The sequence below is a fragment of the Haemorhous mexicanus genome, chromosome 2, assembly GCF_027477595.1.
Source record: "Haemorhous mexicanus isolate bHaeMex1 chromosome 2, bHaeMex1.pri, whole genome shotgun sequence".
Lineage (NCBI taxonomy): Eukaryota > Metazoa > Chordata > Aves > Passeriformes > Fringillidae > Haemorhous > Haemorhous mexicanus.
Window position 1 is genome coordinate 102,156,359 of NC_082342.1, and position 15,053 is coordinate 102,171,411.

Below are 15,053 nucleotides of genomic sequence, written 5' to 3' on the forward strand. Positions count from 1 at the left end.
GCTTGTAGCATAAAAAGAAAGGCAAACAGGCAGTTAAAGAAAGATCTTTGATTGGTTCCTGATCCTCATTCCTGTTCATTGGAAAATTCAAAAGTAGTCTGCTTTCCTCACACAAATTTCCTCTATATTTCTGCAAGGTATAATTCCTTACCAGTCATATAGAATTATTGAGCTTTTGCATTAAGACTGAAAAAAGCCCTTGTCTGTGAAACAGTGTCAGCCCTTCATTCTCATTTAGGGAGCTACCTGATGATTCAGAAGGTGATATCGATCTATTTTGTTTTGTAGTTCATGAAAGTTATAATAGGAAAAACATATTTAAATGTAACAGACTTGTCAGAACAGGTATCTCTTCACCTCTGTATTACCAAAGTATCTTTCTAAACACATGTGAGTAAGGAATTTCTTGGTTTCATTTTAATGACGAATTTGCATTGTATCTTTGCCGGAAGAGATCCAACTTTGTTTCCTGTGTGCTGGTCTCATTCTAGCATACTTACTTCTCACAAGAGTGTGCTGAGAATGAAGATTTCTGTATTTTAGCAAGTCTAATGTCATCCTCTGGAGGGCAGCTAAACTCTATCCTGAGGGAAAAAGCCCGAGCAGCAATCATAGAAACACAAGCAAGCTGTTTGTCAGGAGCTTCCTCCTGCTCCTGCTTGCACTCTGCAGTGACATGCTGGAAGAGTTGTTTGGGGATTTTGTCCCATTCTTTTTGCAAAGTGTGTTTGTGTGTGTGTGCTGCACATGGGCACTACTTACATGCTCACATGCTCTCTGTGCACAGAGTTTTGTTAGTTCAGTGCTAGTGAATGCCAAACCCTCTGCATGCCATCTTCCTCTCATTTCAGATGAGGCTGATCAATGTACCTGCCTAAAACCAGTCCCCAGGCAAATTAAACTGAATTTTAGTATTATTAATCCACGTGCCTGCACAGAATGATAGGTTTGTGTCAAAGGGTGCATAAAGCTCTAGTGGCAAAGGGACACAGCCACCTGCTCCTCCACCTTCCCATGTGTTGTGTCTGGCATTCACAGGAACATGCTTGTCTAACCCAGATGGAATTATGCACACTTTTTCTGGGTTAGTTTTCTTTCAGTTTCTTCACTGAACTGGGTTGCAGAGGGATGAATGCTACACATGATAAGTATAGCTGAGAGCAGAGAGGATGGAGGTACTGTTTTGCCCCCTCTCATGTAACTTGACCCAAAAGATTCTCATAAGCAGATGCTGTGCAAAGTATCCAGATTATCCACGGGAATAGAAAAAATACTCTGTGCCCTTCAGACAGTCCCTATCAGCCCTGTAACTGGCAGCAGGTGACAGACCAAGAACTAGCCTGTAGTCTGCTTCATTCAGATAGGTGATGGGAGGAGAATTATTTGGGATAGCTGTTTCTTTATCATGGTCCCTGATATTCCTTCTGTTGTTTGTATTCACAGCTCCTGCTCTGGATGTAGACTGGCAGAACAACACTACTTTTGCCTCCTGCAGTACTGACATGTGCATCCATGTATGCAGACTTGGCTGTGATCGTCCCGTTAAAACCTTTCAAGGACACACAGTAAGTTTGAGAAGTCCAAAATGTTAGTGGTAAAGTCACAGCAACATCTTACAGTGATGGTAGATGATGGATTTGCACACTGTGTTCTAGCAGCAAAGGTGTTAAATCCCATTGTTTCCCTAAAAGTATATTCCTTGGGAGTGAGGGATTCACTGCCTGTGAGAAGGGATAAAATGTTCTAAATCACCACAGGAGGCAACACCTCTCTCTTAAACAGTGAGAATGTTTCTGGGTAGCATGAGCTGCAGACTAAAGGCACATGCATAAATAAGATTCTGTTTTCCATTTGGCTTGATTTCCTTTACTAAATGAGAGCTGTGAATAAGGAGAGAACAGTTTACCTCCAGCCATTGTTCAATTTTAGAATCAATTTAATCTAATAAGATATATTAAAGATGTATTTGCCAACTCTTTTCTTGGTGGAATTTAATGGCTGTCAAAGGTTACTTTTTCTAGGTTCCATTTGTGAGAAAAACTGTGATCATTTACTGACCCATAATTCAGATGTTAGCTTCCAGAACTATGCATTTGGAGACCTTTATCTTAGTCTGTGGTTAAACTGACATTTTGTGACAGGTTGTACATTCCTAAAATAGACTGGTGCTTTTTATGATTATATGAACTGCACTGTTTTGTACATGATCCAAACTTTCACTTCAAATATATCTATACTTGTTTTTAATTATTGCTGAAACTTGTAAAATGTATAAAGAAAAATTTAAATATATTCCAGAATTGTTTTCACTGAGGCCCTGCGCCAATATATATTTTTAAGAAAACAATCTTTCCCTTTCTATAAGATTTTTTTTTCTCTTTACCTATAGCTGTGGAAGAGCATGGTAAACTTACTCATTTATCAAGGGAATGCACTAGGCTTAGTTAATTACAAAGTGCTAGAAGGACTGATAGAGAAAGCATCCTGAACTGTTTAATATTCCAGCATGGAATTCATTTACACATAAACCTCTCTTTAGAGAGACCAACACTGTTGTAGACCAGCACTGTAATATAAAAAATTATCAAGTCCACAAAACACAAAACAAAGCACCCCACCAGTATCATTATTTCTGTTGAAAATTTATATCACCAAGTCTATAGAAAATTAGTGAAAGAAATGCCCCAGTTTTGAAAAGAAGTTAGTGCTGTATCATCAATCTGTCTGGGTTTATTTAAATCCTAGGAAATGACAAAAGGATAGGAGCAACTTTGAGTCAGAACACACATCAGAAGATTACTTGTGTATTGTTCACAAGCACAGGATGGTTCCACCCCAAAATGCCACTTCAATAGCATGTTGGGGAGACAGCAGTGCTTTTGTTCACCCCTAAAAGCGCCAGCGCTGTAATTTGTGGGTGAACTTGTTCCATGCATAAACCTTGAGTGCCCTCTGCTGAGTGCCCAGTACGATGCAGTAGCTGGAATATTTGCTTAATAATATTACTCTTGATTTCAGAACGAGGTGAATGCAATCAAATGGGACCCATCTGGCATGCTACTAGCATCTTGCTCTGATGACATGACATTAAAGGTAAAACAATTTCCATTCCTGTTTTTCAAGAAGTGAGGACAAAAAAACTATGTGTCTTTTTCAGTCTTCTCCAGAATGATGGTAGTGTATCACTTCAAATTCTTCATGAACAGTAGTTTCCACTTTGTCCTCTATTTCTTGAAGCAAATCTGAAAGATTGAAGACGGAGAAGCGAACCCTGGGGAAATTGAGGCATCCTGTCCAAATAGGTTACATGACTGATATGCCATTGTCACAAAAAAGTCATAGTTTAAGTATAGATGATACAGAGCTTGAGCAGCCCAAAACCCTTTCTCATTTTTCTTTTCCAGCCGCATCAAATGAAGGTTGTCTGTGTAGGAGTAGCTGTATGATGTTATAGCAAAGCCCTCCTGCTGGACTGTTGATTTATGCTGGTTCCTTGAAGAAAGCAAATATCCCAGGAAGGATTTGGTTTTGTGGCTAGAATTGTACCAGTAATAGTTTCCTTGCAGTATGGTTGTGTTAATTAAGACTCAGATCTCTTTGCACTGCTGATTGACACAGCTGAAGCTTGGGACCTGAAGCTGAGACAGGAGCAGAATTTGCAGATGAGAGCTAAGTGAATGTCAGCGTTATGAATATTTCTTGTTCATAGGTAGACTGACTTCTGCCATGTCTTTGCCACATACCCACTGAGGTTTTCATCATTTTGGATTCCAGATGTGTTATTGCAGGCTAGTGGCACAGCTGGAAATTTGCAAAAAACAGGGGCAAAAGGGAGCAGTTTGCCTGTCACACTGCCACAAAGCACTATTGCATAACTGTTCTTGCTCTGCTTAAACATCCTGACCCAGTGGTGACACATCCTTTTGGTGCTCAGTTGCAGGCTGTGTTTTAAAAACCACTATGGTTCTGGGTTGTTGTTACCAGTTCAAGTTCCTGACCACTGAATTTGGCACAAGAGCTAGTGGTTTGCTGTCCCTGGCCTCACCTGTTTATAAAAACCTTCCATGACAGAGACAACAAATGCTCCAAATTAAGGCATTATTCTTCTTCCTTTTCCTTTGTAAATCAGTCCTCTCCAACTTTTTTCTTCTCTCTTTTTGGAATTCACAAGCTTTTCCTATAACTTATTGGAATGTGCTGCCTGTCAGCCACAGAACATGGCTGAGCTTTGTGTAGCATTTCCAAAAGCAGTCTCAGGTACACTGATGGGAATTCAGCATAAGAGCACATCGTTCTCGTGGTCAGACTTACAACAACTGAGCTAAATCATTGCTACATTTTTGGTATCTCTCTGAAACTGACTGACTAAATTTGAGGTTTTTTTCCTGTTGTGAATTCCTTCATCTTACTTTCTCAGTTAGCTGACAAAAAGAGGCACTAAATTACCTCTCATCTCTATTGAGCATATTCTTCATCTTACACTGAAGTATTTGGCCATGTAACACTACAGAAACAACTGACTGCCTTCCATCTTCTATACTGTTAAAAACAGGGGGGAGACAAATGGAGTTCAGGAGGAAAAGGAAAATTTTACTAGCATAAGAGAAAAATGCTGTGTTCTAAGCAGTTGCTGCAATCTTCTTCTCATTCTTTAAAATGACTGCTGTTGCAATGTCTAATAAAATTGTGGTTAAACTTCTTCAAAGAGATAAACGTCTGTGTGAAAATAGTTACAGGCTTTTGGAAGTACAGCAATTCTTTAGTTCTTGTCTATTGAATAAATGCTATTAAATGTATAACTCTTCTCCCTGCTGGAGTTATTTTAATGTATGTGCCAAATTGCTGCATTAATAAATTATATTTATGTGTATTCAGGTGAGTCAAGATCTCAAATAAGCAAAAGGTAAGAATAACATAGAACTGAAATAATTCAGCTGAGAAGAGATGAATAATGTTGCCATTTTCCTCCTTCATTATTTCTCTGATTTAGATATGGAGTATGAAGCAAGATACCTGTGTACATGATCTTCAGGCTCACAGCAAGGAGATTTACACTATCAAATGGAGCCCTACAGGACCAGGCACCAGCAACCCAAACTCCAACATCATGTTAGCAAGGTAAAAAATGCCTCTTTTTCTTGCCTGCCAAGAAGAAGGATCATCTTTCTGACATATAACCCTACTGTCACTTTGCCATCAGTCTTCCTGCAGACAATTCCACTAAAAAGTATCTGTGTATGTAAGTCAGGAGGATGGTTACAAAGGGAAAGGATTCATATTTGAAAAAAGAAGGGGAAAAAAGAAAGGAAATTGAGTCATGCCTTGATAAAATGGTTGTAAATTTGGCATTGCACTTTCACATCCAGCATTGCGTTGCTAGGATTGAAAATCTTGAGGCAAGCGCTCTCAAGATTCAGGCAGCTGGAATGGTTTGTAACTGGAGTCATGCAACTCACCTGGGCAGTTAGAGAAAATTTTTGTAGCCTTCTTAGCTAATAGAGAAAAGCTTGGATAGTCTTTGAAGTTCCACTTGAAAATCTGTGCAAAACTCTTCTTTGAGCTTAGGACATACATTTACTTGTGGAGTGCCAATTGATGGTAGTGCAGTGGGTTTATCAGATCAGCTCATGGCATGTGCAGTGTGGGGAGAAACTGTATCAAAACTGGTTTATTTTACTCCTTAGTCTGGGAGTGGACATGGAAGAGCCTCACTTTGCTGGAGTTATTCTTTTAATATTATTTTTAATGCAAATTATTTCCTATGCCTTTCTCCAAGCCCACAGTTTAGGGTTTAAATGGAATGTAGCAAAAATGTCACTGAAACAAAGTGAAAAGAGCCACAGTTCTAGAGAATTATAAAATGCTAATTCATTAAACAGGGTGAATCCATTAGGAGTAAGATCTCTCTGCACCCGTTTATCCTATTAATGACAAGATATATTTGACCTTCCTGAATAACAGGAGGTAGAGTCTCAAAAGTGGGGAGCTTGGCCTTCTTAGGGCTACATAGAGCACACCCACATAGGCCCTATGGGTCCTCATACAAGAATTCAGTTCTACAGCTGTAGTTCTTAAGATAAAAAGTTCTTTTTCTGTTTGAAACATTATGTTTTGCTTAGTCAAGGGGAACAAAAAAACCCTGTGGTATTCTCTTATAACATCTACAGTATCACAGTACAAATTGATTAACACCCAGATTATTACATTCTCGTGTTTGAATGCTTCTTGCAGTGCTTCGTTTGATTCCACGGTTCGGCTGTGGGACGTTGACCGAGGAGTGTGCATCCATACATTAACAAAGCATCAAGAGCCTGTCTACAGTGTAGCTTTTAGTCCCGATGGAAAATATCTAGCCAGTGGGTCCTTTGACAAATGTGTCCATATATGGAATACTCAGGTACTGTTTTGCCTCATGTGAAGCACATCTGGTTTAGATGACACATTAATAGCAAAAGCTTAAATGGAAAATGTGTGTACCTAGGTCATGCATGACCTGCCTGCCGGGGTGAACCTGCTTGTATTGGCTGGCACAAATCCACGGCAGTTGAGTCACTCAGGTGCAGTGAGGTGACTGCCCAGAACAGTTCTGCTTTGTATGCTAAAACAAGTAGCATGCATGAAAATAGGTTCATTGCTTTGGGTCATCGGCTTTGTGAAGCAAAGGTGTCGATTAGAAATAAGGGATACTTTTATTTAGTTACAAACTGAGTTCAGCTGTGAATCTGATGATCCTTGCTCAGATGTTGTAAAGAGGAGCTATAGATACAAAGATGTACAGGCAGGGGACTGGTGATATTCCAGAGAAAAGTGGGATGTCACGGTTCCACAGTTGTAATTCTGAATCCTGGTACCTCACAACCTGAATTAGCAGCAAACTTTAGAGAAAAACACATCAACCTAACTCCCCAGGCCTTTACTGTTACAGAGTTGACAAAAACAGATGTCTTGAGTCCTGCTGTTTCTGGAGGAGCCTGTTGCTCTTCATTGCAAGGACCACTTTCCTGACCACTTTCCTGTTTCCTAACGAGTTTCCATCACAATCTGGAGGTGGCCGTAGCTGGGTGATCTGAATAGCTCCCCCTTTTATCATAGTGCCACATGACAGAGAAAAAGAAGGGGAACTTCTGTATCCAATGTCTGCGTGCTGTTTTGCTTTGTAGAGTGGAACTCTAGTACATAGCTACAGAGGCACCGGGGGCATCTTTGAAGTCTGCTGGAATGCTAGAGGAGACAAAGTGGGAGCAAGCGCATCAGACGGATCGGTAAGGATCATCAAACAGTGCAACGGTTGGGTGGAGATTTCTTTTCTGGGAGCATCAACAAAAAGCAGGATGCTGTATTTGCCTCCTGGGGACAGAGCCAAAGGCAACAGGCAGCTCAAGATACAATAAGTAGCTCTGTGTAGTGTATTAAAAATGCTCCTGCTTTGAAAGGTTTTGAATACTAGGAGGTGGTGTTCGTGTCAGAAAAGAAGAATGCTTGTGGGATAGGTGAATACTTCTGAGGATGAGTATGACTTCTAAATATGTATTTGACAAGAACAACAGTCTTGTTGTTTCTATCATTATCTGTCAGCTTTAATGAAGAGCAGATCACAGCAGTCAACTCTGTAACAAACAGTTACCCTGGGGCTTTCAGAGTTTGATTCCACAGAAGAATATTCCTTTTCCTTTGAATAGGAATAGATAAAGGAGGAAATTTTCAGCATGATACCCAGAGATTTTGTCATGTGGTAAAGTAGAAATATTGCCATAGGTACTGATTATTCCGTACTATTTTTTTGCTGTTAATGTTACTTTTAAAAAAATTTAATTGTAGCATGATCAGCTTGTGCAGGACACACCTGGCTGGCTGGCATAACTACTTCAGAGAGTATTTTTCAACTGATTTTAAGAAAGGGAACACCTATGACATGATTCAGTTGTTTGAGCTTAGTTGTGCCATCTCAGACAGTGCCATGCCTGGCTGCCAACAGCTGCTCCAAATGGGCATATGTCCACTGTCATGCTTGCCAAGCCTGCATCTGTTCTGGATATATTTCAGAAGTGGAAGTGGACATGGTATTTAGGGAACGGAATAGATCCCATAATCTTATGAGATGTGCCACCAAAATGTTTGTTTATAAACCAGTGAAAGCCCAGCTAGGTGTTAAATGTGTGGGCTCCACTTGGACTTTCTGCCATGTCAGTTTGTCCCTTTACTTGTGTGCTGATTTGAAGCTGGCGAGTGTAACATCCAGCTGGCTGGTCCACCTGTGTACAGAGTGCATGAATGGGATTTCCACATCACCTTCACAAATGTTCTTAACACGGGCTCTTCTCTCCCCAGGTTTGTGTTCTAGATCTGCGGAAGTAAAAGTGAAATGTTTTAGAAGAAATTTCAAATGGACCAGCAGTGAATGTGCGGGGAGAAGCACTCTTCAAAACTATTCTTAACAGCTCCAGAACTGTACAAACTTGAACAAAGTTAGAGTGTACCATGAAACCGACTCTCCCTGGCCACAGGTGACTTGTATTTTGTCCGTAACCTTCATCAAGGAGTAAAAACACAGTCACTTCAGAGGGGGAGGGAATGGTTTCCACCTGGAACATTCAGCCTTGGAAGCATGAAGCCACCAGCTAGGCATTGCACTGTTTGGTTTGCATCTGAGAACTTGCTCTGATGGCTGGGGAAAAAAAAAGCTGTGCCAAAAAAATTATTAAAAAGGAAAAAAAAAAAAAAAAAGAAAAAAAAAAGAAAAATGCTGTGATAAACCAAAAGGGAAAAAAATCCTCCTCCATGCGGTGTTGTATTTTTTCCTTCCAATTTGGACACTACAGTTGCTCTCCCAAAGGACGTTCAAAGACCAGTTTGTACTGATGAAATGCTCAACTTTGTAATCACAACACTTTCTATTTTCTAGACTACTTTTTTTGTTCAGTGGTTTTTCTATCAGCTGGAATATTGCAGCCTGGAGGATCCCAGGCTTAGGATGAAACTTTTGTTTTCCTTTTATTTCTCCCTTCCGCTCCCAGCTTTTCCTTCCTTTTTTTTCTCTTTCTTTTTGCCCCCTTTTTTTTTTTTCTTTTCCCTGTATGCCCATAGTAGATGCAGCCAGGTGGACATGACAATGAAAATTTTTGACAGACTGCTTCTCCTCTCTTCTATAACTTTCTTTTTCCTTTCTTTCTCTCCATTTAAAAGAAAAAAAAATCCTCCATGCTTCAGATCTTAGCGTCTCAAGGGCACTTTCAGCAAATTGTGTAATAAGTGCTTTATATAAGAATGCAGTGCTGGGGAAGATTTTTACAGGAGAAAGATGACTTTTAACAGAAAGAACCCAGTGTATTTTTGGAAAAAAAATATTTTTTATGTTAAACAGTTTTAAAAGCCTAAAATGGCCACAAAATGTAGACCAGTTGTGTAATTCAAGCAGAAAGAATGACACAGAGTCCAGGGAACATGAAAGGCGCAGTATCCTTTTTCTCTCCTCTCTCAGAAAGTGCTGTAAGAAAAAATGGTGTTTGATACAAGAAATACCAGTCCTTTACTAAAGTCCTTTTCCAGCAGCCAGCCATTTACATAGTCTCATTCCATTTTTTTATGGCTGTTTGATGATGTAAACTTATTCAAAGAGATTCAGAGGCCTGAGACTATAACTATAACATTCATTTTCTCTAGTCTGTATTTTTGTTTGTTTTCAGTAACCAGGAGAAAATGCTTGTGTATCTTCTTTCCTCTAGAGGTAGTTCAGATTTTGACAGAATATGGGTTTTGCTGCCTGTGGCCTTGCTGAGCAGTGCTATCTTCCACTATTCATTATTCCAGTCAGTCAGTGGGGCTTAACCACTGACTTAATGAGACCAGGTGAACTGAAATATATTGACTGCATCTGTCACTGTTGAAGAATGGACTCTCACCAAGCTCCTGTCCATCCATGGACCGCACACACCAAGAAGGCTCTGCCATTGCAGTGGGTGGTGCTGCTGTCACCACGTGTGTGCTGCATCCTGCAGGGAAAGCTCTGGGTCTGCACTTGGAGGCTCACTTCTGCCCAGACAGGCTTGGCCTCGACGGTGTCCTCAGTGTGGTGCTCAGGAGCAATGAATTCATTAGGTTATGACATCCTATATAAGTTCCATCTCAGCATGTAAACCACTGTAAAGTTGTGGGGGTGAAATGATCAGAACAACAATGGAGAGTTCCAAAGCACCACCAATCCACTTTGGACAAGATTTCCTTCCTGCAGCCATGACACCTGCACAGATGCCAGCTGAAGACTGCACTACTCTAATTGAGGAAATGACAAATGCAAAGAAGGGCACATAGGCAGAGTTTACTGAAAGTGCTGTAAACTGTAAGGCAGCCTTGGTGTGGTGTCAGGCATGACTTAGATCCTCAGAACTGGCTGAGTCATGCAGGTGTCTTCTGTACAGCCTAGGCTAGGATCTGTAGGAGAGAGTAAACAGGCCACAAACCTTTTAACAAATGTAGAACCTTGTGGCCCAAAGTCTCTGTAACACGGCATTGTCCCCTTGGTTTGACCACAGCTGCTGGAGGTGTGATTTGATCTGAGCAAATCCAGAGCCCTCGGGATGAACTGGTGGTTTGAGACCAGCTGAGCTCCAGGGCATCATCGTGGACTCTGAACATCATCTTTTCTCTGGGGTTTTCTTCTCTGTGTGCTTGCATCTGTAGGGGATCTTAGTCCTTCTAGTGGAACTAGGCACTGCCAGCTTCAGCTGCATTTCTTAAAGATAGACCTTGGGAAAGGAGAAGAGAATAGAAAGAAGTGACTGCTAAAAGTATAGTCCTGAGTTGAAAACAGTTATGTGGAATTATGGTTACTAGTGATAGTTAAGGTTGTTTGTAATTTATCTCAAATAATTGGATGCCAGGCAGTATCAAGGATTATTTTTGGTGTTAAATGCTTTTATGTGCTGGTTTTCGTTTTTTGCACCAAGAGCATGGCTGTAGATCACCATGTGGCAGTTTTGCACTCTTTTCTAATAACCACATGTACCTGCTAGTTTAAAGTCACTACTTTTTTTGAAAAAAAAGAGGACTTGCTCAAAGAGTCTTGAACTTGACTACAAAGGCGCAGTGTGGTTTTTGTGACACGTTGTTGGGACAATGGTTTGAGTGCAGTCACTGCATGTAAACGGTTAAATTCCTACACTGCTTCTGGGGCCATTTCTGAGAATAACAAGCAGAAGTTGCTGGTTTGTGGGAGGGCAACACTGATGGGGCTCTGGCCTTGCCTCTGTCCCTTGAGTGACACCTGAATAGGCCAGACCTCAGGATTTGAAGAGATTAATTTGCTCAGTGCTCCATGACTGGCTGGCTCCACAGCCCGTGCTTCATAGTTGTTCCCAGGATAGCTACTGTAGATAACAGAGCAGTGTCCGTGATGCCTGTTCCTTTTTTTCCATTTTTTTTTAATTTGTCAGAACACCACTTTGCTTGCCTACATGGAGGTAAGAAGCCAAGAGAAACAAAATTTGAGTATCAATTAGTTTGCAAAGCTCATGTGTGAGAGAAACTGCTGCTCCAGAAAGTTTTCTATATGGACCATCAGAGTTAAAAGCAGTGTATGTGAGGAGCTAAGAAAATTCACTTTTTTTACCTTCCACAAAATCCTAAAGACTGGAAAGATGCTGTAGTAGCATCTTCTGTAGCTAGTTTTCAACTGAAATGAGAACTGTTAAGGAAGGCAGGGAATGTAGTTGCAAAGGTAAATCTTAACCTAAGGACATTGTTTCTTCAGGACATGAACAGTGGGGGGAGAGAGCCTTTTCCAGGCTGTAGTTCAAGGTGGGTGTCTCAGCCCAGACCTGCAGCACTGTGCTCCTGGGAGCTCCTGGGAGCTCTCCCCTCCCCTCCAGCAGTGGCAGCGCATTCCCAAGCTGGCAGAGCCTCTCGGTGACTCCCCTGCAGCAGAGAGGCACAAAGCAACAGCCCAGGGGACTTCGTTAGATTTCTTCCTAGAATTTTGTTTAGAGCTCTTTGTAACAGAAGAGAAATGGAAAAACCTAAGTGACCAAACAGGATTGTGAAACCATCCAGAGACTTGCTGGATTTTTATTATTGCTGGCTGTCTGGAACTGGCCTGGGAGTGAAAAAAACCCAGTTTCTGAAAAACCACTATATTCTGTGGGTTAGAAGGATACTGAATCTTTTATGTAGGAAACACTGGGTCCCTTATGGGGCAATAAAGGGCCTGACTTACAGGGTTATACACACATTAACCCCATGCTACATCTTAGAAATTTCCTTTTAATTTGTTTAAAAAAAAAAAAGAAAAAAATAGCTAATTTTAGAGCCAAGTGAAGTGCACTTTGTCAAATGTAAGGGTCTGCTTTGTTTTTGGGTTTCTTTTTCTTTTTCCCTTTTTAATTTTTCCTCCTTTTTTTTTCCTCTTACTGCCTTTTTAAAAGATGTGGTTCTTTGTCAATTGCAGAAATGTTCTTTCAGCCACTCACTGAAATTCTGAATTCTGGCTTCTGCAGTTTTTATTGTCTGTGTCAGACTTGCAGCCAGACTTGGTTCTCATTTAAGCATTTCCCAGGTTCTGTTGAAACAACATCAACCCTTATTTTGTTTCTCCCCCACCCACACTTTCTTCAAATTCACCTTGTGTATTGTAGCTCATTTGTTTTAAGGAGAGAATCAACAGATCATATTCAGTGTCTTGAATAAATTGCTATATTTTGATATTAGAGAATTCTGTGCGTGTTGTTCCTTATTCTTTTCTGCCTGTTTTGCATCCTTTACATAACAGCTGGGGTTGAGTGACTAAAATTGTGATGTGGTGTCACTGGCCTGTGGATGTTTAAAGACCTTGACCATGGGTTCACAGGATTTTGTAGTACACAGGACATGGACACTTTAGCCTCTATTTTTCTTTACTTTATTACAGATTACCACAAACACCACAACTCACCATTAGCAAGTACGCCAGTATGCCTATAATAAAGCAAACATACATACATACATATATATATGTGTGTGTGTGTGTGTATGGATTTATTTGTTTGTTAGTTTGTTTATAAAAAACTGAGTAGTATCTGCAGCACTGGTATAGCAACAATCAGTGATACAGCAGCAATAAATTTATAGCAACAGTCAAATATAGCAGCACTCAATAGTTTTAGCAAGTATATATATATATATATATATATATTTTTTTTTTTTTTTTATATTTATATTACAGGTTACAACTAAGTTGTTACTACTGAAACTTGGCAGTTATACAACAGCAGATACACTAAGGATAAGTTAATTTCATGTGTAGATAAGACACCAAGCTGTAGGTCTCAGAAGGGGCCCAACCAGCCCAGAGGTGGGAGGAGGATAAAAGAGGCCAGCCCCAGACTTGGGCTGAGTGAGGGAGCAGTAGAACACCAGGCAGGATCTCCCTTCAGGTACAATCCATGTCACAGTTTGGAGTCAGCAAGGTTTCCCCAACAATGGTCCAAGGTCTTGCAGACCTGTGTAGGAAAGGGACACTTTCTCTTCCCTGTGCAGTTCAGGAAGTGAAAGAGAAGCTGATTTGGATAGAAAATCATCTCTATCATAGAGACATAAGAGAGTCAAGACACCACCACTTTGAGCAGCCAATGGATGCAGTTAATTTCTGGTTTTCACCTGGGACACACGACAGATTATGATTTCAGTTGTCTTTTGGAACTTCTGCTTTTGCAGTTGAAACAGCCAGTGGAAGTTACCAATACATTCTTTCTCAGGATGTTACCCCTTTTTCCAGACTATTTTTCAGCTTTTCAGATGATGTTACTATTACTTGGACTTGGACTTGCACTTTCTGAGAGTATCTCAGGATGTCTCTGGTACCCAGCTGCATTTCAGAGATGCTGGCTGCACTTCTCAAGAACGCTTCTGGTCCCCAGGCTCACATCTCCCAGGCTGGCTGGTAATTTTTCTCCCAGAATTTTGGCAGACTTCTCCTGTTGAGTACTTTTTCTCTCTGAATCAGGTCACCTTTATGGCTATTCCTATCACATGTATACTGTTTGATTTTATTTCCTCCCATGCTGTATTTACTGGAAATTTATGCAGCTGGTAAGGAACCAGTTTGAGTAAAATTGGGTTGAAGTACTTTTTAAAGTTTCCTTCAAATAAGTTTCCTGAAAAGGACATTTCTCCATATAAAATAAACTGAACTCTAGTTCTGATCAAGGTAAATTGTTAATTTTTCTTTAAGCTACCCAGGCTAAAATTCAACCTCGCTTAAGCAGTTGGAAGTTTTTGAAGAACTTCACGTGAGTGGAATATTCTGAAGTTGTCACAGTCATCCCCTGTGTCAGGAGCTCCCATGGACTCCTTTCTCTGCTTAGGGCTTAAGGCACTGACCTGAAAGGATGCAAGGGGAGGGGATTGCTTTGCATTAACAGGCTGAGTGTTGTGTAGATTTTGGTTGGGTTTTATTCCTCCAAATGGTTTCCATGGTACTTGAATGGGATTCAGCATGAAATGGGGTTCTTGCTTTGTGACCATGTAAGAGTCTGAGCCATTGACCTGAGCTAAGGCTGATTGTCCAAAGCCTTCAAAAGGAATTAGTGCTCAGAACAAAAACAGTCCTGTGTGTCACATCATCTAGCTCTGAGGTGTTTAAGGACCCCGAGCATCAAGTTAGGTTGATATAAAACATTTGGAAAGACAGAGGGGCTAGAAAAGCCGGTGTGCTGATGATGAGCACCTCAACACATCATATGTTCGAAAAAAGAGAATGCAATGCAGTTTCATGACACTTGTATCAGTTCATGTTCTGACATCTGCTCAGCACTTATATCTTCATAACAGCTTCTCAAAATAAAAAATATGGAGAGCTAAGGAGACAGCTACAGTGGGGCTGGAGCTTCAGGGATTGTGCTATATAAAGTTCTCACTTTACCTGCTTCTTAAATAAATGCTATGTCATGGTCCTATTTTTAGTCATGTTATTTTTCAAGCATGTTTTCAGACAATGTATGACTGTCAAGCTGAAATTGTAATTTAGTTTTCCTGCATTTATCCTCTATATATATTTACTTCGCCTGAAAATTATGTGACAACTA

At 40.5% G+C, this 15,053-nt stretch overlaps 1 protein-coding gene across 2 annotated transcripts in view; it reads left to right on the plus strand.

The window, feature by feature from the left end:
* Nucleotides 1-12,703, plus strand: part of TBL1X (transducin beta like 1 X-linked) — a 193,346-nt gene extending 180,643 nt beyond the window's left edge. For both annotated transcript variants that reach the window (XM_059839727.1, XM_059839728.1), the window contains 6 exons: nt 1,444-1,565; nt 3,019-3,093; nt 4,991-5,118; nt 6,232-6,397; nt 7,161-7,262; nt 8,329-12,703. In XM_059839727.1, coding sequence (XP_059695710.1) covers nt 1,444-1,565; nt 3,019-3,093; nt 4,991-5,118; nt 6,232-6,397; nt 7,161-7,262; nt 8,329-8,355 — 620 coding nt within the window. In that variant the 3' untranslated portion in view covers nt 8,356-12,703. The remainder of the gene's footprint in view (nt 1-1,443; nt 1,566-3,018; nt 3,094-4,990; nt 5,119-6,231; nt 6,398-7,160; nt 7,263-8,328) is intronic.
* Nucleotides 12,704-15,053: the final 2,350 nt, after the last annotated feature.